This window comes from Myotis daubentonii, chromosome Y (genome assembly GCF_963259705.1).
Source record: "Myotis daubentonii chromosome Y, mMyoDau2.1, whole genome shotgun sequence".
Classification (NCBI taxonomy): Eukaryota; Metazoa; Chordata; class Mammalia; order Chiroptera; family Vespertilionidae; genus Myotis; species Myotis daubentonii.
The window spans coordinates 3208348-3234143 of NC_081862.1; the positions used below are offsets into that span (position 1 = coordinate 3208348).

At 42.9% G+C, this 25796-nt stretch overlaps 2 protein-coding genes and 1 long non-coding RNA gene across 16 annotated transcripts in view; 1 reads left to right on the forward strand and 2 right to left on the reverse strand.

The window, feature by feature from the left end:
- LOC132225541 (eukaryotic translation initiation factor 1A, X-chromosomal) overlaps positions 1 to 22700 on the reverse strand; it is a 61497-nt gene extending 38797 nt beyond the window's left edge. For 2 of the 6 annotated variants that reach the window (XM_059680638.1, XM_059680634.1), the window contains exons 1-2: positions 6184 to 6455; positions 638 to 721 (exon numbers count right to left, since the gene is read on the reverse strand). In XM_059680638.1, the coding sequence (XP_059536621.1) occupies positions 638 to 721; positions 6184 to 6199 (100 nt within the window). In that variant the 5' untranslated portion in view covers positions 6200 to 6455. Of the gene's footprint in view, positions 1 to 637; positions 722 to 6183; positions 6467 to 21140; positions 21220 to 22377 lie in introns of those variants that run through there. The other 4 variants (XM_059680636.1, XM_059680637.1, XM_059680633.1 and 1 more) reach the window with 4 other exon arrangements.
- Positions 1 to 25796, reverse strand: part of LOC132225546 (uncharacterized) — a 170888-nt gene that overhangs the window by 38797 nt on the left and 106295 nt on the right. The window lies entirely within an intron of this gene.
- The window catches only part of LOC132225542 (eukaryotic translation initiation factor 2 subunit 3, Y-linked-like), a 112540-nt gene continuing 109515 nt past the window's right edge, over positions 22772 to 25796 (forward strand). For 4 of the 8 annotated variants that reach the window (XM_059680642.1, XM_059680639.1, XM_059680640.1 and 1 more), the window contains exons 1-2: positions 22772 to 23127; positions 23651 to 23714. In XM_059680642.1, coding sequence (XP_059536625.1) covers positions 23059 to 23127; positions 23651 to 23714 — 133 coding nt within the window. In that variant the 5' untranslated portion in view covers positions 22772 to 23058. The remainder of the gene's footprint in view (positions 23128 to 23650; positions 23715 to 25796) is intronic. The other 4 variants (XR_009450962.1, XR_009450964.1, XR_009450963.1 and 1 more) reach the window with 1 other exon arrangement.

Below are 25796 nucleotides of genomic sequence, written 5' to 3' on the forward strand. Positions count from 1 at the left end.
CTTGTAGCTTCGAGTATAGCCCAGGGCCAGCTAGGGCAGGCAGGAAGCTTGGCTTCCTCCTTCGCCCAGGGCAACCCAAGCCTCCTACTCACTCCAGCTCTATGGCTTCCGCCATCTTAGTTGGGTTAATTTGCATACTCACTCCCGATTGGCTTGTGGGTATAGCTTGAGTTTATCAGAGGAACAGTTATTTTGCATGTTTCTCTTTTATTATATAGGATATACTATTGGCATTAGAGAACTAATAACAAATTACCATGGTCACAAATAAGCACTGTCTATTGAATAATATATAACATTACTCATTACCACCATACTAGAGTATGAAATTTTCAATGATGGCATACAGATTTAATTTGCTCTCATCCCTAAAATTAAAATTCACTGTCAGATCATGCTCTTCCTCACAAAACAAAGAAATAGTTACAAAAAATGCCACCAATTAATCTTCTACCTAGACCTAGTATATAATCAATTATTTAACGAACAAATTCTGAAGTAAAAAGGATTACAAATTAGGAAAAGCAAAGTAGAGACATTGGAATAACTACTTAAGATTATGAATTTGATCCATTTGATGTTAAAGACTAAAATTCACACTAAAAATAAAAATGTTAATAATTTTTAAAAAACTTACCTTGGCCATCCTCTTTAAAGACCAATTCTCTTTTTTCAGATTCATTCTCATTCTTACCTCTACGCCTGTTTTTACCTCCTTTACCTAATTGAGTGAAAAAGTGAATAAAAAAAGTCAAATGTATTAATGTATATTTTACATTATTATGAAACAAGCTAGATTAAGGCCCATAAGCTTTACAAAATCACTGAGAGAAAAATAAAATATATCATCATTTAAATCATAGTGTAACACTAACAGAACTCTAAGTAAGATTTTTAAGTATTAATTTCATTTAGTTTTCTAATCAGTTACATTTCAATGTGCCAAAGGTTCCCCGTTGTCTTTTACAAGATTAAATTATATTAACCCCCAATCCTTGTCAACATTTGTATTTGAATTTTTCGGACATAAAAGTATATCTTATATAAACATAAATAAGCAGAGTAAAAGTTCCATTATCAGAGAAAACTATTAACATCTTATGACCTATGCTTTCCAAATAAAAATAGAACTCTTATAATCCACTAAATAATTGGTGCTAAATGTGTTTTGATGTCAATAACTACAAACTGCGATGGATAGTTTAATGGTTAAAGTATATTTAATCCCTTATTTTGGTTATTTCTAATGTTTCATTGTTGTTAAATAATGCTGAATTGAAGATTATTCCACAAAAAAAATCCAAAGCATAAATTTACATAGAATTTCTGGGTTAAAGGTTATGTTTTCACTTCCATCATCTTTTGATGAGCTATACTAATTTTCATTCCCATCATCAAAGAAGGAATATTATTTAGTCCTCTGCTTTAACCACCATGCTAAGATATAAAATACTTAAAATTTTTCAATGTTTGCTTTTATTATAGTTGAACATATTTGGATGGTTATAATTTTATTTCACTGTGAGACTTTCTACTGAATAATCAAGGAACTAGGGCTCTTCTCTATAGCATCTTATTCCTATTCCAGGAACTAAACCACAAAGTGGTCATTTACAATAGGTGAAAGAGAAGCTGTAAGTGGTAATAATAGGGATTCCTGGGAAGAGTTCAAAACAAAAAGTTCACACCCCAAGCACAATTTAAAATGTGCAACTGGCCACTGTAAAGACAGCATACATGTTCTTGAATGTATTTTCTAGGACCATCCTTTCTGGAGCAGTCTCCCATTGATTGCTCTGTGATGTAGTAAAAGGGATGTGGACTGCCCTAACCAGTTTGGCTCAGTGGATAGAGCATCGGCCTGCGAACTCAAGGGTCTCAGGTTCAATTCTGGTCAAGGGCATGTACCTTGGTTGCGGGCACATAACCAGTAGGGAGTGTGCAGGAGGCAGCTGATTGATGTTTCTCTTTCATCGATGTTTCTCTCTATCCCTCTCCCTTCCTCTCTGTAAAAAGTCAATGAAATACATTAAAAAAAAAAAGGGATGTGAACCTCCCCAAGTTCTCAATACATCTATATTCACTATCTTATGCATTAGGATACATCTAACCTGATTTCCTAGAAGGGAAAGCCTTAGGATCTGTTAGGGCAAGGATTATAACTGCTTTGCATACTAAAACATATATATACAAGCATTTGCCATTTTTTCAAAAGAGCAAACCAAAAGTGTTTCATCCATTTCTAAAGGAGTGGCAATTTTTAAATACATGTAACAACACCCTTGAAGTGTAGAAGCATGTTATTCCAAATGCTTTTCAAGAATGGACCAGAGGAGAGGAGAACCAAGATGGCGGCATAGGTTAACGCCGGAGTTTGCTGCTTTGAACAACTACTTCAAAAGTGAAACTAAAACACGGAACGGACATCACCCAGAACCACAGGAACGCTGGCTGAGTGGAAGTCCTACAACTAGGAGGAAAGAGAAATGCACACGGACACTCAGAGGAGGCGCAGTGGTGAAGTCAAATTCTGAGGCACTGGCGGCGGAGGGCGCGGTTGGCGTTTTCAATCGGGAGGGAGTCGCAGGCTCTGAGCACCAGATCCGGGCGAGTCTTTAGGGACCCAGACTCAAACGGGAGAAGCGGGACTGTCTGGCTTCGGTCAGAGCGAGTGCAGCTTTCTCTCCGAGCTTTGCAGCGGGTGCTGGGACTCAGAGAGGCAGAGCCCCTGGAGACAGGACTGAGAGCCGCCATAACTGCTCTCTCCGGCCCACCCTGTTGATCCTGTGCGACCCGCCCCACCCAAGCCCTGCACAGAGGCATTTGCCAGATAGCCTCAGGCAAAGGCTAGATTAGCACCTCCCTAGAGGACAGAAGTTCTCTCACTGCTGACACAGCTGATTCTCATAGCCACTTGGCCTGGAGGTCAAACCCTCCCTGGAATTAGCTACAACAATCAAGATTTAAATATAAGACTTCGAACAAAGACCACTAGGGGGTACACCAAGGAAGCATAACAAAATGCGGAGACAAAGAAACAGGACAAAATTGTCAATGGAAGATATAGAGTTCAGAACCACACTTTTAAGGTCTCTCAAGAACTGTTTAGAAGCTGCCGATAAACTTAATGAGATCTACAAGAAAACTAATAAGACCCTCGATCTTATATTGGGGAACCAACGAGAAATTAAGCATACACGGACTGAAATAACGAATATTATACAGACGCCCGACAGCAGACCAGAGGAGCGCAAGAATCAAGTCAATGATTTGAAATGCGAGGAAGCAAAAAACATCCAACCGGAAAAGCAAAATGAAAAAAGAATCCAAAAATGCGAGGATAGTGTAAGGAGCCTCTGGGACAGCTTCAAGCGTACCAACATCAGAATTATAGGGGTGCCAGAAGATGAGAGAGAGCAAGATATTGAAAACCTATTTGAAGAAATAATGACAGAAAACTTCCCCCACCTGGTGAAAGAAATGGACTTACAGGTCCAAGAAGTGCGGAGAACCCCAAACAAAAGGAATCCAAAGAGGACCACACCAAGACACATCATAATTAAAATGCCAAGAGCAAAAGATAAAGAGAGAATCTTAAAAACAGCAAGAGAAAGAAACTCAGTTACCTACAAGGGAATACCCATACGACTGTCAGCTGATTTCTCAACAGAAACTTGGCAGGCCAGAAGGGAGTGGCAAGAAATATTCAAAGTGATGAATACCAAGAACCTACAACCAAGATTACTTTATCCAGCAAAGCTATCATTCAGAATTGAAGGTCAGATAAAGAGCTTCACAGATAAGGAAAAGCTAAAGGAGTTCATCACCACCAAACCAGGATTATATGAAATGCTGAAAGGTATCCTTTAAGAAGAGGAAGAGGAAGAAAAAGGTAAAGATACACATTATGAACAACAAATATGCATCTATCAAGTGAATTAATCAAGTGAATCAAGTGAATTAATAATCTGATGAACAGAATGAACTGTTGATTATAATAGAATCAGGGACATAGAAAGGGAATGGACTGACTATTCTTGGGGGGGAAAGGGGTGTGGGAGATGTGGGAAGAGACTGGACAAAAATCGTGCACCTATGGATGAGGACAGTGGGTGGGGAGTGAGGGCGGAGGGTGGGGCGGGAACTGGGAGGAGGGGAGTTATGGGGGGGGAAAAAAAGAGGAACAAATGTAATAATCTGAACAATAAAGATTTAATTAAAAAAAAAATAAAATAAAAAGGAAACAACAACAACAACAAAAAAAAAACAATGGACCAGAGGATGCCCTTTTCTCTGATTTGAAGACTGGTTTCTCAGATTTCTGAAGAAAAGCTCAATGAGAATGAGCCCAAAACAACAGTCAATATATGGCCCAATGTATAAAGAAAATATACAAAAAAAGAAAAACAGGAAGAGTTTTCTGTCTACATTAGTAAAACTCACCTCAAAAACTTAGGACTTTTAAAAAGAACCCTTTAACCCGTAACTCAAGAGGTAACAGACTGGTTTGACATATGGATTTAAAATATAAAAATTCAGAATGATTACCTCCAGAATAGGAGAGATTTGAAAGATGGGCACAGGGGACTTTAAATGCATCTCTGTTGCAATTTTTAAATTCAGAAGTGTAAGTTCCAACTTATTAATATTATATGTATTCTTTTTGTTGTGCCTTAAATATAAAAATGACTTGTCAATTTACCTTAATTATCCATACCCTACTCACCCCAATATTGTCATGCCATGTAATAGAATATACTTTAAAATCTCTCTTGAAAAAGATTGGAACAGATCATATAAATTGTGTATTCTAATATTTTATTTTGTTCTCTTTTTAAAAGTAAACTAAACCAAAATTCACAATCTTCCCTAAACAAATCAAATACCTTTCTTAGGAATTTAGTTTAAAAGTCCTAAAGAACCAAGGGAAAACTTATTTGTCTAAGGGTGGGTTTGTACAGAGAAATAGCATCAACAACATTAGTCAGCAATTAAGTGCCAACTTTTAGTAACTCAATGTCCGTAAACAGGACTATTCATTTTAGAGTATACAGGTTAGTGAGTTATATACTTGAAAATCTCATCACTAGAAATAAAGGTAAGACCCCTTTTAAAGTGATCTAGTTATCACCTGTGAGTTAATCTTCAATTTTAGAGACTAGCAGAAAGCTATCAGCATTTTCTATCATATAGTTAGCAAAATACTCTGTCTCTCCCAGAAATTACCAGTAAACCATTGGTACAAAAATGATTTAGACAATTGATTTGGGGGACCCAGACAACATTGCACTGAATGCATGGAACTGGGACCAAGAACCGCTAGGAATAAGTGGTGACATGTACAAAGAGGAAATGAAGAATCCCTGGAGCCACCTGTGAAGCAGAAAGGAGAACATAGGTAGGTCTGGAACCTAAGAATGAATTATTAAAGATTTCTTGTAGGCTGTGAAAAAAGGCCGTTTCTTGTGAAAAATACATTATCAGGTTTGTATAGTCGCGTTTTTCTGGAGATATTATAAGGCCATTTAAAGTATTAGAACATCTCTGGTCTGTAACAAGTTGCAGAATTTCTTTAAAAATTAGTGCGCAAGTGTTCTGCTTTACACGCGAGGAGTCTAATTTTGGAAGTTCTGAGTAAATCTGTTCTCAATTATGACGCTTTGTGAACGGTTTGCCTTAGTAAAATAAAAGAGCAGGTAGAAATCTTCACGCCACAATGTTACTAGAAACGAAGGCTGAAAACTCTGCTAAATATTTAACACATCTTTTAGAAAAGAAAGTTAAACTGTGAATGGCTGGAGGAAAGTGCATCTCCAAAGATTAAGCTAAGTATGTGTCAAGAATTCGCATACTGTTAAGGGGGAGTATCTTCAACAACAGTTAACTGCCCATAAAGAAACCAGTGAAGCAGGAATTAATCCTTGAAAGCTAAAAACTGATTCAGAAGTCTTGGGAAGGCCTGAAGGACCAGGTCTCAGGAATCCCTGTAACGGATTCCCTGGAATCCCTACAAAAATGGCGTCGGTTCCAACCCAATGTGACTAAACTTCCCAGCTCCTCTCCCGAACCCAGAACGCCCGGATCGCCCAGCCGCAAAAGGAAAGGAAGACTGGTAAATGCGGTTTGGTCCCGAACCACGGCTGAAAGCACTGGACTGAACAGACCGTGGTACTAGGGAACTACCTTTATTCTTGGGCATGATGGTGCCGGCTTCGGGGTGGTTGGGATCTGATGGTGCCTGCGCAACGGCGACTCCTCCAAGAGGCACACAAGACGAAACAATCACAGACGTCGAGGAAGTGTTGCAACTGAGTTCCACAGCGATTAGGAGACAACCACGCTCCTATATGAGCAAATGGCGCCGCAGCCGCCGGCGTAGTTTTTCCGCGCCTTCACTTGGGCCCGCCTCCTCTCCTCGCTTCCTTCCCCCTCCTCCCATCGTCTCCATCTACTGCGCCTGCGTACCAGAGTGACTGCCGCTTGTTAAAGCAAGAGATGCTAACGTGGTAATGGGGTGACGGTCTAAATATAAAGTAAATAAATCCTTGGAAAACCACCGAGAGGCGGAGCTGGGGGAAAATAAAAAGCCGTGTCAACGGTGGAGTACATGGAGCTTTGGCGTCCGTGTTGAAGAGAGTATGAACTACTACCACTAGCGACTGCTTTGTAACATTCCTATCTAGCAGTTTCTAGAAGTTGCTTATTCATCAGCTCTAACTTCTTACCTAAAATTGCTCAGCTAAACTTGGAATACTGATGAAGGGCAAGACACACAATGTGTAAGATGTTTGTTACTACGTTTTCTTCTTTAATTTCCCCTTTTTATTTTTCAAATTAAAATAATACTTTTATAATGTGTAAGTTTAAGGTGTACAAGATATTAAATATACTATGTATTGTAATATAATTACTATGTAATAATGAAGAAATAAAATGGGTTCACTGTAATCAATCTGCTACATTACTAAAATAGTATTGAATCATGAGAAATTATTCTATTGTTACTGTAAATATCCTTGGGACTTAAGTTATTCACCTTCCCAGGCTTGAATCAATATACATCCAGCCTCCAACTAACCCTCTCATTACACTTTGAAATAAAGCAATCCAGATTACTTAATGTTCATTATCCACACCTAATCCTATATAATAAAAGCCTAATAGGCAAATGGTCCCCTCAACTGGGAGTTCAAATAGAGGGCTCATACCTCAATATAATAAAGGCTATTTGCCCTAACCGGTTCGGCTTAGTGGATAGAGCGTCAGCCTGCGGACTGAAGGGTCCCAGGTTTGATTCCGGTCAAGGGCATGTACCTTGATTGCGGGCACATCCCCAGTCGGGGGCGTGCAGGAGGCAGCTGAATAGATGTTTCTCTCTCATCGATGTTTCTAACTCTATCCCTCTCCCTTCCTCTCTGTAAAAAATCAATCAATCAATATATAAAAGTAAAGGCTATTTATGACAAACCTACAGCCAACACCATACTCAATGGGAAAAAACTAAAACCATTTCCCCTAAGAACAGGAACAAGACAGGGATGTCCACTGTCACCCCTTTTATTCAATGTAGTACTGAAAGTTCTAGCCACAGATCAGACAAGAAGAAGAAATAAAAGGTTTTCAAGTTGGAGAAAATAAAACTGTCATTATTTACAGATGAAATAATATTGTACACAGAAAACCCTAATGACTCCACCAGGAAACAACTAGATTTAATAAGTGAATTTGGCAAGGTAGTAGGATACAAAATCAACATCTAGAAATTAATGGCAATTTTATACACCAATATTGAACTCTCAGAAAGAGAAACTAAGAAAACAATCCCATTTACCATTGCCACAATAAATTAAGATACTTAAGAATAAACTTAATGAAGGAGGTAAACTATAGGACATTGAAACAAGAGACAGAGTAAGGTATAAACAAGTGAAAGAATATACCTTGTTCATGACTTGGTAGAATCATCATTAAAATATCCACATTAAATAAAGCAATCTATGGATTTAATGAAAACCCTATGAAAATACCAACGGCATATTTCAGAGATTTAGAATTAACCCTCCAAAAAAAATTTTTTAAATATATTTTATTGATTTTTTACAGAGAGGAAGGGAGAGGGATAGAGAGTTAGAAACATCGATGAGAGAGAAACATTGATCAGCTGGGGATGTGCCCGCAACCGAGGTACATGCCCTTCAACCGGAATTGAACCCAGGACCCTTCAGTCCGCAGGCCAACGCTCTATCCACTGAGCCAAACTGGTCAGGGCAACCCTCCAAAAATTTATATGATACCATAAAAAACCCAGAATAGCTGCAGCAATCCTGAGAAAGAAGAACAAAGTTAGAGGAATCACAATGCCAGGTATCAAGTTATATTACAAAACCGCTATACTCGCCCTGGCTCGTTTGGCTCAGTGGATAGAGCATCCTGCGTACTGAAAAATCCCAGGATCAATTCCGGTCAAGGGCACATGCCAGGATTTTGGGCTTGATCCCCAGTGGGGGACTTGCAGGAGGCAGCTGATCCATGATTCTCTCTGCTCATGGATGTTTCTATCTCTCTCTCCTTCTTCCTTCCTCTCTGAAATCAATAAAAATAAATTTTTAAAACCCTCTATACTCAAAGCTTGGTACTGGCACAAGAACAGGTATATGGATCAATGGAACAGCAGAGAGACCCCAGAAATTGACCCACACCATTATGGTCCATTTGACAAAGGAGGCAAGAATATACAATAGAGTAAAGACAGTCTCTTCAATAAATGGTGTTGGAAAAACTGGACAGACACATGCTAAAAGTTTAAACTAGATCATCGACTTATACCATACACAAGAATAAACCCAAGATGGGTAAAAGACTTAAATGTAAGTCATGAAACTGAAAGGTTTGAAGTGGGCCAAGGTTGTGCATCTATGACATGAGGCCATAATATATTAAAAAAGATTTTCTTTCCGACACCTGGGTGCAGGTGGGCTGAGATTGAGAAAGGCATCAGCCAGGAGAGCAGGGATAGCTTTTTATTAATCTTGCTGGCTGCAAGCTGCTCTGCTAATGTAAGGGTCTAGTCCATCCTTGGTTCCTCCCATGCCAGGTGTCTCCTGGTTATCTGAGCTATGCTGTGCTCAAGGCTGTAAGCTTTCTGCAAGATATCTGATAAGCACAATAAGTCTTTCTCTGCCCTGTTTTATTCTCTTTAACCCTTTCAGAAACCATAATTTTTAAAGAAACCATAGGCAGCAAAATATCAAACATCTCTTGTAGCAATATGTTTACTGATACATCTCCCAAGGCAAAGAAAATAAACAAATGGGATTAAATATATATAAAAAAGCCTAAGCTGTAAAAAAAAAGAAAGAACTCTTACCATTTGCAACAGCATGGATAGACCTGGAGAGTATTATGCTAAGTGAAATAAGCTAGTCAGAGAAAGATAAATATATGATCTCACACATATGTGGAATCTAATGAACAAAATAAGTTGATGAACAAAACAGATCCAGAGACATAGAAGCATGGAACAGACTGATGAATTTCAGCGGGAAGGTAGGATGGGAGGCTCGGGAAGAGTGATTAACTAGGAAACTTATATGCATATATGCATAGTCCATAGACAAACAACAGAATGGTGATGGCCTCGGTGGGTCAGGTGCATGGTGGAAGGGGTCAATGGGGGGGGGGGGGGGGTGGGCGGCAAACAATGAGGACATCTGAAATATTTTCAACAATAAAGATAAATTTAAAAATAAATAAAATGCAAGTTTCTATGTGGTAATATTATTATTTTATTTTTTAAACTTTTTTAAAACAATATATTTATTGATTTTTTACAGAGAGAAAGGGAGAGGGATGAGACTTAGAAACATCGATCAGCTGCCTCCTGCACACCCACTACTGGGGATATGCCCGCAACCAAGGTACACGCCCTTGATCAAAATTGAACCTGGGATCCTTCAGTCCGCAGGCCGACGCTCTATCCACTGAGCCAAACCGGTTAAGGCAGTAATTCTTATTAAAAAAAACAAAACCCCAAAACCTCAGCTATGTGAGCAAAAATTAAGATTATTAAATATCTAGATATTTTGTAATAAGGTAAAATACTGAAACATTCATTGCTAGAAAAGTCTTATGTTCATCTACTTTTGGCTTTTTATTACAAAGAAGCTATCAAATAGATTTGGAGCTGTTGATGACTGTATTATATATTAGAAAGATATCCCTTAAAAGTTTGAGATATTTGCCAATAGAGAAGCCTATGTTTACAAATTTATAAAATGCATTTGCCAATGTAAGGAATGCTAATTGTTTATTTTTAGTTGTCCCTAAAAATTAAATCTTCTAATAATTTTTTAAAATTCTAATTAAGTAGGAAAAAAACAATGATTTTAGAAATAGAAGGTATACAGCATGGAGATACATTTTTTAAAAGAAAAAGGAAGCAACTGAGTTGTCCTAAAACTAGTTATTTCTGAATGGGTAAAAAGAAGCAAAGTAAAAGAACAAGAAAAATTGTACAAGTTTGTGAAGAGAAATTTGAGAGGAAATGTCACAGGATTGTGAGAAGCTGGAAAATTTTCTAAGGAAGTGGAATAGGGAAACTTTGACAAGAAAATTAAACAAGGCAAAAAAGTTTGGACAGCTTTTTAGCTGGCTTGTAAATAACAAGCCATTTTCTTCCAAAACCAAGGACACTAGAAAGCAAATGCTTAAAGCCTCCCTAACAAAAGAATGCAGGGAAAAAAGGAAGGAAGGGGAAAGGGGAAAAAGAAAGGCAGTATTAGGGTTTGGCAAGTAACCTTGGACCTGAAACAAAATAAACTGGGAGACAGCTGGAAGTGTCTGCAGCCAAATCCCAAAGTAACAAACCTGGCACTATGTTTTCAGGCCCATTAAGGACCCAGACTTGCAGAGAGAAAGGATTGTCCCTTCAAATCTAGAGGCTGCTAATGAAGATAGTATCTTTCATCTCAGATAAAAACTGCTGTTTAAACATTAACCCTGCTATTCTGGCTTCTGTAATCATTTGTTTGCTAAAATAGAGAAGTTATTTTGATCTCCTGAACTTATATAAATCACCCATTCAGTTGTATACCTCATTGATTGTGATCTTTACAAAAGATATTTTTCTGAACCTGGGAACCAGAACAGCAAAAATTGGTTTGTTTCAATGGCTCTAGGAATGTTTTCCATTGACTCAGTGGCTCCACTTTTATAGACCTAAAACTATAATTAATCTTTGTAGATAACTAAATTGCTCAATTTAGCTTCCTTAACTAACTGCTTTAGCAAACTGGTTCCTCATTCCAAACCTAGAGATGTAATCTATACCTTTGTGATTTTTGCCTTTATAAGCCTGATGTTACTGCCACTCAGGGCTATGAGATTTAGAGAGCTTTTGCTCCCTCGTAGCCATCAGCTTTGGAATAAATGTGGCTCCTTAATTTGACTTCTTGAGGCGTCCTTGTGTGATTTGTAGGGTACACTACAACACTAGCATCCCCAGACTCAATGAGACTTCCAATTGCTGACCGAGGAGAAGGGGCACCAAGGAGAGCATGCACAAAATTAAAGAGGAGAAAGAGAGGAACTGAACTTCTAGAGCAGTGGTTCTCAACCTTCCTAATGCCATGACCCTTTAATACAGTTCCTCATGTTGTGGTAACTCCCAACCATAAAATTGTTTTCGTTGCTACTTCATAACTGTAATTTGCTACTTTTATGAATCGTAATGTAAATATCTGATATGCAGGATGAATTTTCATTATTACAAATTGAACATAATTAAAGCATAGTGATTAATCACAAAAACAATATGTAATTATATATGTGTTTTCTGAAGGTCTTAGGCAACCCCTTTGAATGGGTCATTCGACCCCCAAAGGGGTCACGGCCCACAGGTTGAGAACCGCTTTTCTGGAGTCTTACGTGGTTAGCCCAGGTGAAGTTCCACTGCCCCACTGCTCCCCTAGCTGCAAGCCTCAGAAGTAGGAAAAGAGAAGTTAACAACTTCCCTTATGGGAGTTATAGTTTGGCCAGTGACAGGAGCTATGAAAGAATTCACTATTAAGAGAAGAGGTGCAGGGAGGAAATTTATTTTACTTTTCAAGGAAGGAAAGGGCCAATGTATTGATAGTCAACACAAGCATGGAAGAAAGAGTGACATGAACTTTTAAGAGCTAGCAGTTGCTGATGCTAGATGACAAGGGAGAAAGGGAGACTGTTGAAGTTGACAAAATCCTGGGATTTTTCTTGAAAAGTTAGTTTGTTGGCTTTCTAGGAAACTGTCCAACAAATGTCCTGGTAGGTGTCTTATTATTTTTCCCAGCCTATAAAACAAGCTTAGAACAAAAGTTATGAGGAGCTCAAAAGAGGCTTGTCTGAAGAGGAGAGAACTTTCTACTAACTAGAGACTTCTTGGTTCAAATTATTCCTGTTAAAACAGCAGGGAGGAGGGGGATAGAAGAATGCAACCTTGGGAGTATAGTCTTCTTTCATTGTTGTTAGAAGGGCAGCTTGAATCAAGGGAGCCAATAATCTCTGTGTTTAATTTGTTTAATTACCAGGTGCATCTCATAAATTATGGAAGACCATAGCAAAGAAAAGGAGAGGCCCTTTCCTGTCCTTACAGGCAGTTTTATTTCTCTCCCTAAACAAAAAAGCCAGCAGTCTTGGGGCTTGACAAGATAAAATTGCCAGGTGCTTCTCATGAATTCTGGGAAGGCCATAACAAAATAAAAAGGGGATCTTGAACATTAATGTGTACCAAAATATTTGGCAAGAAATTTTGAAACCTTTAGACAGAAGGATTTATAACCCACTGACTCCCCATCAGACTCATTTTTCCAATCTAGTTGGGAAAGCCCATCTGAGCCCCAGCTCAGATATAGCTTATTACATTTGCTTATTTTGCTTCTTTAATAAATTCGTTTGCTTTAATTTTTTAGTAAACTGGCTTTATCACAACACAATCATCTGGGGTCACTTATTTGAATTCATTCATACGAGAAAGTAAGAAAAAAGGAAAGGACAGCTATCTCCTTAAGACTTAGGAAGCTGTCTGACAATACCTCTCTGGTATCTGTAAGAGATATCTATAACAGAAGTTATACAATTAGGCTGAATAATCAATTTAATTAAGTAAATTAATTTATCAAAAGTAAGGTAATACAGAATTAGATTCTAGTTATTTATAACTTTATTAAAAGACAAGGATTTCCCTTTTGCTTTCCAAATATAAGAAAACTTTTTTTCTAAAGCAATTTAATAAAGTATACCTTTGTAATCAATATTATAGCATTTATATTTTTATCCCTACTTGACCCCTCCAGAATTTGGAAACTGTTAGTGAGCACTAGTATTTCCATGGAAATATGTTTGTTTGTATGAATCCAACAAGAATCTGATCTCTTTATAATAGGACACAATTGGAAATTGGTTTTATTAACTAAGACTTTAATTGGAATGCCATGACTGACAGAGACATGCCCAGATTCTGGATTCATCAGAAAGCTCTAAGAAATTAAGATTCCCTTTGGAAGCTAGTAAAAGTCCCGTAGAAACAGTGCTTGGTACCGTGCTTATTCATATGGTTCATGGCAGTCTTTCCAGGTAAGAAACAAAGCTTGCTTCTGTAAGGCAAAGAACGAACCTGCAGACATTTAGGGGAGGGGGGAGGGGTAGAACTTTAGGAATTCACCCAAACCTATAGGTATTGCAGGCAAACTCTGATGGGAACTGTGTGCCTTGACTTCTGTTCCCTTAGAAGTTAATTAGAGCTCAACCTGATTGAGATTGATTCCAGCAAAGCAGTTGTTTTTTAATATTTTTTATTGTCTGAAGTTTTATATGTCTCCTTTTTCCTCAACAGACACACACCACCCCCCCCCACCCCCCCGCCGCCATTCCCACCCTGGGTGAGCCCCCACCACCCCAGTGTCTGTGTCCATTGGTTATGCTAATATGCATGTGTACAAGTCCTTTTCCAGCAAAGCAGTTTTAAAAGAGCCTATGATCAATTACTATTCTTGTTGTGTTTATCCAAATAATCAGGCCAAATTAAAACTAGACTTAATGAAGTAGATAAAGTGGCCTTAATTTGGCTCTTTGATAAAACTGAGGGTGATTTTAGGGGAATATTGTGCTTCAATAGAATCCACAATACACAGTTGTGGATATTGTTTCTTACCTATAAACTAAACTGAATCCTGACTTTTTCTAGTTTTCTTAAATATTTGGTTACAATCCTCCAAATTAATGTTTCATTTTTCTCCAATCCTTTGACTGGGAATCATTGAGAACTAAAACTTTTTTTCTGAGATTTACAACAGATTACAGTCAAATTTAAATAATCTTAGTGACTGTGTAAACCGTACAGACTTTATCTGGCCACTTGATGACATCACCAGATAGGTTATTTGTTGGGGCAAACAACATCCAAAGTTTAGGCCAGTGGTTGGCAAACCGCGGCTCTCAAGCCACATGCGGCTCTTTGGCCCCTTGAGTGTGGCTCTTCCACAAAAATACCACGTGCGGGCGTGCACGTACAGTGCGATTGAAACTTCATGGCCCATGTGCAGAAGTTGGTTTTCAGCCTGGGATCAGTGGATCCAAAAATTTTATTTCATGGTAGACATCATCTAAATCAGCTTAATTGTAAACTACAGGGGAAAGGAAACACAATTTTTTCGATGTCAGAAGTTATTTCATTCGAAAACAAATTATCTCTTTTTGCTCAAGATTTTAAAAGAGAAACTGATTCACTTTCCAAGCCTGTTGAAACATCGCCAAGAAAATAATTCTGATATTGATATTTGCTATTTCAAAACAACACTTTTAAATATGAGGGGAGCTTTTCTTAACAGGTTTCAGGAATTCAGAAACAGCAAAGTGACATTAGCCTTTGTTGAAAAACCTCTCAATGCTACTGTAACAGAATTAAATTTTTCTCCCTTTAATATTGGCATTTGCAACTTTGAAATGCAATTGCTGGATTTAAAAAACAAAGAACTGTAGAGTTCAAAATTTGAACGTTTTTGTGCTGATATAGAAATATTGGAGAAAAACAAATGTGAACTTAGTTCACAGCACAAGTGGTTTGCTTTGAAAGACCTGAAGAAGGACGATATATTGATTTTTAACACCTGGAACAGTATTCCTGACTCATATAATCAACTGAAAAAACTAGAGTTTGCTGTTCTTTCCTTATTCAGGTCTACATATTTATGTGAACAATCATTTTCAAGCATGAACCTTGTCAAGCGTAAATTGAGAAGTCGTCTTTGTTAGGTTAGGTGGCTCAGGAGGCGGCGCAAGAAATAGAGTCCAGTGAATCAGAAAAGAAAGGAAAGGAAAAGGTTTATTCTGCGTCCCCCGGGAGACCCACGTACCCCCAGGACAGGTCACGTGGATTCACGCCAACAGGGAGGGGGGTGCTTTTTTATACTGCAGTTGGGTGAGGGGTGGGGACATGAGCTGAGGAATTCTCTGCCGCAGGGGATGGGCGGGGGTATTCAGAAGAAGTCCGTATCTGTATCTGTGTGGGGGTATGTGGATTCAGGGAGAAGAAGCCGGTATCTGTGTCTGGCACGTTGATCTGCAAGAAATCCCAGGGGAAGTCCATTGTCTCATCACATGTATCTGATCCTGGGCTCTCTCCGACCTAACATCCCGGCCTTTTGGTGATAAGGGATGGCGACTCTTTCTAGCTACTTCCAGCTGGCCAAGGGTGACGAGGGGGGGCATTTAAAGGCCAGGGTTAGGCAGAGGCAGGTCGGAGGGGAGCCGAGTGTAGGGATGGAGCAGGAGCTGATTCACAGTCACTCTGACATCTCCGCGATCCAGGAGCGGATGAACTTGAGGAGGCAGGGGGCTAGGAGAAAAAAAGACACAGATGAGAATCAGGGGCCCTATCATGGGTAGGACCCAGGTGGCTAAGGGGCTTTGGAACCAGCCGGAAGGAGAGTTGTCCTAGAAGTGTCCTGCATGTAGTTCTTCACTCAGCTTAGTCAGGGTCTGTACGTTTACGTTTTGCTCCACTACTCCGGCTCGATGTAGTAACAGCATTCCTCCTGAAGGAATATACAGGTTCCTCCTTTTTCTGCAGTCAGAAGGTCTGAGGCGAGCTGGTTCTGTAGGGCTACTTGGGCTACTGATGTCACTTGCTGCTGTAGGGAGGCTAAAAGAGGCAGTAGTAGACTCCAGGGCTAACTGGAGCTTGTCATTAAAGTACTGAGCAGTGACCAGACTGTTCCCGAGGGCCCCCCAGTGAGGCCTACCAAGGCAGTGATACTCACCCCTAACATGACAGGGAGGAAGGCAGCCAGGTGGGTCCAGGGATGGGATGGAGGGAGCAACCAGTGAGCTCCGACTCTCCGTACAAGGTTAGTTGGGGAACTACTGTGACCACGAAGCAAGGCCCGGGGTCAGAGGAGTTCATGCAGTTGCTTAAGGTGCCATTGCACCAAAAGAAGGTACCCGGACTGGCCTTGGTGGGGCTGGATGCAGTGTAGTTCTGGGTGCAGTTCCACGTGACTCGCCCTCCAGTTACCGGATTACTGGTCTGGTAGCACATCCGTGGGGACAGGATGGGCTCTGGAGTTTCAGGTTCCCAAAGGGGAATGCCAGCCACGGGAGGCTGACATTCACCTTTCCCTTGGGTTCTTGGAGAAGTTGTGAGTGGGACGGCAGCCAGCAAAGACCTGCCAGGTGACTTGTTTGCCATTCTGGTAGTAGGTTTCACGGACCTTGAACCTCCACACATAAGCGGGTGGGGGTTGGTGTAGGATGCACACGGCAGGGAGGAGAAGGAAGGAGGAGGGGAGGGCGGTTAAGGCAGACCTTAGTGGGGCCCAACACCTCACATTTATAGAAGTCATGCTGCTCCGGGGTCCTCTTGAGTCTGGAGAGGCGGTGCCAGGACAGGTCGTCAAGCTGGGGTGGCCAAGCAGCTTGGCCGCAGTGGGGGCTGTGAGGATTACAGTGTGAGGTCCTGTCCACCTAGGCTCCAAGGCTTGTGGTTGTATGTTCTTAAGGAGGACCGAGTCACCAGGGTGAAGGGCTGGTCTTGGGAGTCCTGGTCGGTCGGCTCTGGCTTGGGCAGAAACCTGTTCTCATGTTCTCAGAGCAATTGCCTGGTTAAAGACAGATATGGGAGATACGTACCCAGGGAAGGGGGATCAGTAAGAAGACGATGATTGAGCAAGAAGAGTCAAAAGGGCTCAAGAAAATGGGGCTCCTTGGTGTAGCCGGAGTTTGATGGTTCAATAGGTTGGAATTGAGTGGCTATAATGAGGGTTTGAGCCAGTGACAGAAATCCAGCAGGATGTAGAGGAGGAGGGATTGATGTTTGAGAGTAGATGGAAAGTTGTGTTGATGAGGGTGGGCATAGGAGTAGGTCCAGGGTTTGTAAATAGAGAGTGACACTAGAGGATTTCCCATCCAGACAGTAGAATTGATGACTCCCTCATCATTCCATGTTCCGTTTCACCTGAAAATATGAAAAACCTGAGCAGAATTGGAGGGTCCCTTGCCAGGTAAGAGCCTGTGAGGAATGATGGGTCATCCGGTCCTGGATGGTTTCATGGAATCTTCTTCGGGGGTGGTGGGAGGCACTTGGTGAGCCTGAGAGAGGTAGGTATTGCAGCAAAGGCAGGAGAAAATGTTAGAATGCGCTGTTATCCAAGGGAAAATGGAAGGAGCAGTGGAAGCCAGGGACCTGGAGGCTGGAGAAAAGGCGGGGAGAGGGAGGGAGCAGGTCGCGCAGCCTGTTCCCAGGCCTCTAGCCACTTAGATTTTAAAGTTGTCGCATTTTTCCTTTGGGAAGGGTGAAGGAGGATGGGGCGAGGTCAGAGCAGTTTTCAGTTCAGAGGAGGGGACAGTCGTGGCAGAGAGAAGGAGAAAAGGCGTTCACAGCGAAGACTGAGGTAGGCGACAATTGAGCTAGGCAAAGACTGAGCTAGGCTACCGTGGTCTGGGACAACAGGGCCCCATGACGGGACGCATGGCAGTGGATGATCGGTGTCCCTGTAAAGGGAGGGGGCCAGGAGTGGAAGGAGCAGGGAATCTGAAGGGCTCAGAGTGACTGCAGAGTGGCCACTAGGATGGTGAGGATGTCTTGTCCTGACAGGGGCATGGGGCATGCTATCATCAAGGAGGCAGGGAAGGGGTCCGGTGGCCGGAGGTCAGGTGGATTTGCCGTCAATACCCATGTCCGAGATCTTGGAAGGATAAAGGGGCCCTAAAAAGGAGAGCAGGACAGAGAAGGCAGCCCCCGTGTCAACCGGGAAGGTGACCTGTGGCCTTCAGTGCAGCCCTGAGCATGGCGAGGATGACGGGGTCATTAAGGCTGGGCGTCTTCAGTATTCAGCCAGTTCCAGCATGGCCAGTGGCGGTGCGTCATGGCCTCCTGGAAGGGTGGTCCCTTCACGCTGAGACGTAAAGGGCCCACCACTTTTCCAGGGACAGTCACTCTTCCAGTGACCATTTTGACCGCACGCCGGGCAGGGCTTGGTCGGAGCCCGGGGCTGGGGGCACTGCTTTGCCCAGTGGCCTTCATTTCCACATTTGAAGCATTCTCCGGTGGCGTTCCTTTCGTTGCACCCCCACCGCTCACAGCCCCATTGGGGCCATGGCGGCTGCCATCAACCACAGGGCCACAACTAAGGCATGTCTGCAGGTCTACCTCCTGTGGAAGGCAGGCCTCCCATTCTGACTGTGCCTGCTCCTCCAGGGCATTAAGAACCTTCAAGGCCACTTTTCATTCAATCTCGGACCTGGGTTTGAGGACTAATAAAGACCTTAAAGGTCGGGTTAGAGAGTGGGGGGCATAGATTCAGACTATGCCCTCAGTTCCTGGACGGGACTAGGGCAGGGGTAGAATGGGTGCAGAAATGGAAGAGGTTGTTTTGGAGCTGATGTTCTTAGGATTTGGGCTCTAGGGGAGAAGGAAGCTGCTCGTTAAGAGGGTCTGAAGAGAGCACAGCTGCAACCTCTCACAAAGGGAACCGGCCGGCCACCTGTGAACTAAAGTGCTGGCAGTCATGGTGGCAGAGTTTCGGCAGAGCGCACAGAGGAAGGCGGGCACAGAGGAAGGCGGGCGGTTAGACCTTAAGGCACTGTGTGGGGTACAGGTTACTAAGGCAGGCCTGTAAGGGAAGGGGAGAGCGCGGGAGAGGTGGCCTGGGTGGGCTTGGGAGAGGTATCGGCAGTTGAGTTTAAAAGCCGCAACCTCCCAGGGGCAGAACGGAGGAGGAAGGACAGAAGGAAGGTAGAGCCTATGGACGCATGTGTGTACCGACTGGGAAAGCAAGCAGGGGCAGGGCGGCAGGGGACTTGAGTTTCCAGGTCCCACAGCGGCTGCGGCGGTAGCGGCTGCGGCGGTAGCGGCTGCGGCGGTAGCGGCTGCGGCGGTAGCGGCTGCGGCGGTAGCGGCTGCGGCGGTAGCGGCTGCGGCGGTAGCGGCTGCGGCGGTAGCGGCTGCGGCGGTAGCGGCTGCGGCGGTAGCGGCTGCGGCGGTAGCGGCTGCGGCGGTAGCGGCTGCGGCGGTAGCGGCTGCGGCGGTAGCGGCTGCGGCGGTAGCGGCTGCGGCGGTAGCGGCTGCGGCGGTAGCGGCTGCGGCGGTAGCGGCTGCGGCGGTGCGCGGAGGGACCGACTGCGCAGCGGCGGAGGGAGGCATGCAGGGACTGGGGTTGTAAAAGGTGGTTTGAGTTTTGGCCGCAGTGGGGCGGGCAGAAGAAGGGAGGCGGGGTCAGGAGGTGGAAGAAGGCGTGGCTGGAGGAGGGTCCAGCAGGGAGGAGGAGGAGAGAGGGTGTTGATGGACAGGGGCACGAGGCCGTGGGAGAGCGGCGCCTTTCGCCGGGGGAATTTGTGGTGGCCTCTGGTGAAGGGGGGGTGGGAGAGCACGGAGACAATGATGATGATTAGGGCGCTCCGCCACCCACACATAGCACATGAACCCACCCCCACATGCACCGCACACACCTCGGGCTCGGCGGTGCGGCCCGAGGGAGGAGGAAGGACAGGACTAGGAGAGATGGCGGAAGGAACTGTGGGGGAGGGACGGGGAACGCAGAGAGATGGAGAGAGGCTGAGAGAGAGACTGAGAGAGAGAGACTTGGGCAAATTTCCCAGTTCACTGGCAGAAATTACTGAGGTCGGTGTGATGGTAAAGTCAGGGTCCCAATTTCGTACTGAGGCCATGGACGCAGGTCCGGGACAGGCCCCGTGTTTAGCCAGATCAGTGAGCCGGCACCCTAGAGGTGTGCTCAGGTCAGGTTTGGAATTTGGAATCCCCCTGTGCTTGATCCCCGTGGCCTGTAGCGGGGCTAAAGGCTGGCGTCCCAGCGGTTTAACCCACGCTACGGAGGGACGGAGGGAGGGACCGTGGGCGGGGTAGAGGCATCCCTGCTACCCCCCCAGGTCCGGAGGAGCCTTCCTGGAAGGGTCCGGAGAGGCAATCTCTGACGTGGCCACGTTTTAGGGACAGAGATGCCGGCGGGCGGGTGGCCACATGGGACCGGCACGGGGCGGGGCGGGACTCACCGCTGATGCTGCCAAACTGGGAAAAGTTGCTGAGCTGAAGAGATGAGGTCCTGGTGGGTCCAGAGCCACGAGGAGGGAGAGGCGGGCACCCAGAGCCGTGGAGGGACAGCCAAATGGAGTGCTCGCGCCACCCGGGTTTCAAGGCACCAAATGTTAGGTTAGGTGGCTCAGGAGGCGGCGCAAGAAATAGAGTCCAGTGAATCAGAAAAGAAAGGAAAGGAAAAGGTTTATTCTGCGTCCCCCGGGAGACCCACGTACCCCCAGGACAGGTCACGTGGATTCACGCCAACAGGGAGGGGGGTGCTTTTTTATACTGCAGTTGGGTGAGGGGTGGGGACATGAGCTGAGGAATTCTCTGCCGCAGGGGATGGGCGGGGGTATTCAGAAGAAGTCCGTATCTGTATCTGTGTGGGGGTATGTGGATTCAGGGAGAAGAAGCCGGTATCTGTGTCTGGCACGTTGATCTGCGAGAAATCCCAGGGGAAGTCCATTGTCTCATCACATGTATCTGATCCTGGGCTCTCTCCGACCTAACAGTCTTATTGATGAGAACCTGGAATTGTGCCTAAAATTAAAAACAATAACATACAAACCTGACTTACCCAAACTTTCCAAGGAGATGCAAGGCCATTGTTCACATTAGTGTTTGTCAGTCATTGTCATGATTTAATTTTATGAATACTATAAGGTAAATTGTAAGGAATTTAATTTTATCAATAAATAATATCGTTATTAAGTATGATATCAAGTCTTATTCAACATACCTATAGTTTAACTAAGACTTAAAACTTTAAGTAAAGTTTATTATGTTAATTTTAGGGAACGTTGTGGAGTGAAAGAAGATGTAGTGTCGAGGACTGAGAAAGGTATGTTGAGATGGTTTGGACATATAGAGAGGATGAACGAAAGGAGATGGATGAAACACAAGACGAGTGTGGATGGGAGAGTTGGAAGGGGTCGACCTCAGAGAACGTACCTCGATCAGACTGAGGATGTTTTTAGCAAAGGCCAGCTTAGGAGTACCCTAATTAATAACAATGTACCCACCTACATAGTTCAAGTTTTAAAAAGTTGGCTCTCAAAAGAAATTTCAATCGTTGTACTGTTGATATTTGGCTCTGTTGACTAATGAGTTTGCCGACCACTGGTTTAGGCCAACCAGTCTGGGGGCCACTGGTAAACTTACCTTAAAATTCCCTTTTATTAGACCATTTGTCATAATTGTCATTCTTTTTTTTTAAATATATTTTATTGATTTTTTACAGAGAGGAAGGGAGAGAGATAGAAAGCTAGAAACATTGATGAGAGAGGAACATCGATCAGCTGCCTCCTGCACACTCCCTACTGGGGATGTGCCTGCAACCCAGGTACATGCCCTTGACCGGAATCGAACCTGGGACCTTTCAGTCCGCAGGCTGACGCTCTATCCACTGAGCCAAACCGGTTTCGGCGTAATTGTCATTCTAGCTTTTGCCCCAATTATATTGAGTTATAACACAACTTGTCTCCATCAGATTACAAGCCCTCCAGGAATCGCTGTTACTCTAGGTACCATTGCAATTTTCTTCTTTGCCCAGGCCTCATAGTCCCCCTGACAGAAAATAAGGATCACTGAATCTGAAAGAAAACTTTGTCCCTCTTCAGCAGGAAACAGCTATAGAATACCTATTCCCTTTTCTCTTAAAGAATCAGAGTCAAGAAACCTTGAAAGAGGAAATATACAGAAGACAGGTAGACAGGAGCAGGAAGAAATAATAGGCCATGTACAGAAGGTTACCAGGGCAGAAAGCCCTGGATGCCTAGCAATGGGAAAAAAAGTTTTGTAGGTTGGAACCTTACCTCTAGGGTGATCTTTCCTCCCCTTAGTATATTGCTGATCATGTGGTTTAGACTCTCTGAGCTTTCATATCTTTGGTTATGTGGTTCAGACTCTACCCTGATGACATTTCCTTTCCTAGTATGTCACTATTTATGTGGTAGAGTCCTTAGAGGAGGAGCAATAACCCCGTATGACTCCCATGCAAGCCTAGCACAATCTACCCTTCAAAAATTAAGAACTCTGGATAATGAAGTTATGGAAATCAGTTAAGAACATTCCCTCTTCATTATGTTCTAAAAACTCCAGATAAGACTCCCAGGCTCCTGCCACCCCCTCAGAGAAGAAAAACCTCTTGGACGCCTGGACGCACGCACGCGCGCACGCACGCACGCACGCACGCACGCACGCGACAGGACAGTTACGTCACCCCCTAGTAAGGTGCTTTTGTGGAGCTGCCCTTATATTGCCTGTACAAATAAGCATCATGTCTGTGGCAACAGATTCCGAAACTTTGTCTCCTATTTTGTAGTAAGCCATCCGGCAGGTACTAAACAAACCCAAGCCAAAGAAGTTCAAGCAGTGAGGCTCTGCGGTTCGGTTAATCTTCCTTTCGCTTTTTTGCCTTCCACTTCTCTCTGCACTAGGGGGACCTGCGAACAGTCAGGCAGCATCCAGGGAGACTCCCTTCCTCTCTGGGCAAGATGGCGAGGGGTGAAGCTAGTCTGACTCTGCGGCAGCCGCATCTTTCTCGTCGGGATCTCAACAACTTGGTAAGTTTTTGTTCTGGGAAAAGGCGGGTGTACTCGGAGCCTCCGGGGGTGAGGGGAGAGGTTTGGGGAGGGCTCTGAGACGAGGCATTATAGTGCTGTCTGCGATTTTGGCGTTGGGTGTGAGATCATAGGATCTGGAGCTCCTCGAGGATTTGCAGGAAAGTTATGGTGTTAAATGTGCTTAGCATCAGTTAAACATATTAAGGTTTGCATTTTTAAAGATCTGTGGAGGGAATATTTTACACTCTCCTCGTGCTAATTCTGAAATTTCGGGCCTACACCTTCCAGATCTCCTACAGTGAATAGAAGCGGTAGTAATCGTATCTTTTGCAAATGTAAAGGGCCACTTAGGACTGATTAGTCCAGTGATTGTCTCTGGAATAAACACTGCTTATACACAAAACATGTTTTTTTTGTAAAAACTAAAGAGCTGAATACATGGTGACGAGATGTATATACTAAACCTGAAATCAGAGTCCTGGTTTCTTCTGCCTGCGCTTTAATATAAAACATTTTATTGCAGGATGCTACCAAGTTGACTCCACTCTCAAAGGAAGTTATCAGCAGACAAGCCACAATTAACATAGGTAAGAACAAATGATTGCATGGAGTAGTATTATTGTTTTGGAAGCCTGACTTGGCTACTCTCCAACAATGAATTTTAATCTCTTGTGCCATATACAGAATTATAGGAGGACACGTATAACAAATAGATTTGAGCATTGATGAGCACCTGCTAGATTTTTTTTGGAAACACAAACATTGTGTTCCATTCTTATGGAAGTATGCGTGATGCAAAGGCACAGATATATGAAAAGGCAGTATGCTGTGTGCACATGTAGCAGAAGTTTAAGGATGAGGTGTTGCACAAGATTATATTTTTTATTTTATTTTTCATTACTACAGTTCATATTCAATATTTTGTTTTAGTTTCAGGTGTGCATGCACAGAATTATCCTAAGAGCAGGGATTGTAAAACTCTTATTTGATACATAAACTTGTATTAAGTAAGTGCTTTTCTTAATAGGCACCTTTGTAATTTGGAAAAGAAGTTAGTTAATTGAATGTAAACTTTAGACATTATTTTAAGGTTTCTACAAACAATAGAACCTAAGTTTAAAAAAATTGTAATAGTAAATCATATTTACTACTGTTAAAGTATTTTGTTACCTGTAATTAAACTGACATTATTTCATCATTTTCATGGATTTCCTTTTTCTTTTTTTGTATCAGATTTATGTACATATATACCTCACTCAAAATACTGGAAGGTTTCTTTTTTTTTTTTTTAATATATTTCATTGATTTTTTACAGAGAGGAAGGGAGAGAGATAGAGAGTTAGAAACATCGATGAGCGAAACATCGATCAGCTGCCTCCTGCACATCTCCTACTGGGGATATGCCCGCAACCCAGGTACATGCCCTTGACCGGAATCGAACCTGGGACCTTTCAGTCCGCAGGCCGACGCTCTATCCACTGAGCCAAACCGGTTTCGGCTGGAGAGTTTCTTAGTGTACAAAATGTTTTGTATTTTTCAGTTAGTATTTATTCATGGGAAGGTGATTTTTTTGAGGTTAACAGAAGTTGAATAACATGTTACCAAAATGAACTTTGGTTCATTTCTTGGTGAGCAAGGAACCAGATCTTGGGAGCTTTTTTTCTTAGAAAGCTTATGTATATTCATGGTGAAAATTTTATAGCATATGGAATCCAGCATCAAGTTGGCATATGCGCAGTAACAGGTTTTTTGTCTTTTTTTAAATATATTTTATTGATTTTTTACAGAGAGGGAGGGAGAGGAATAGTTAGAAACATCGATGAGAGAAACATCGATCAGATGCCTCCTGCACACCTCCTACTGGGGATGTGCCTGCAACCAAGGTACTTTCCCTTGACCGGAATCGAACCTGGGACCCTTCAGTCCGCAGGCCGACGCTCTTTCCACTGAGCCTAACTGGTTACAGCAACAGGTTGTTTTTCATCTCAACCTTTTGAGTCAGTTTTCTTTTGTCTTTATTCATTGGTGTTGCAGGTGGCTGTCTGAAGGCCCAATCCGTGGAACATAGGTTTACCAGTGTAATTCATGGAAATTTTAGTAACTTTTTAAGTTGAGTCTGGGGTGACCTACTAGCTTGGAGGTGACATAGAATTTATGTTTTTTTATAAGGTAATCATGTACATGGCAGAGTTATCTGAAGTTGTGTTTCAGAAAGACTTTGCATAGAAAAGGGTATGTGACAGGGAAAAATGACATCATTATAGGTTGTAGATTGTTACTCACCCTTCCATGTTGGGGTCCCAAAATAAGGTCCTTTTGCCCAGTGCCACTTGTGCTCATAGAACAAAACCAAAGCAGAGCAGAAACTTTATTCTTTGATCAACAAATGGGAAAAGGTGATCTTATGCTCTAAAAGCACCTTGTGTCCTTGGTTAGAGTTTGGGAAAATTTTAAAGCTGCTAGTTGTGTAAATGGGATTGACAGGTGGGAAGTTCTTATAAAGAGACAGCCACTTCATGGGAGTGTTGGGGTATACACACTCTTGCCAGCACCTTGGCACAAAGTACAAATTATGGCCAGCAATGCTCATTTCTTTGCCTGGGTATGATTTTTAGTATGTTAATGTAGACAAGTTCTCTAGAGGTGGGGATTGGAGGATGGTGCAATTC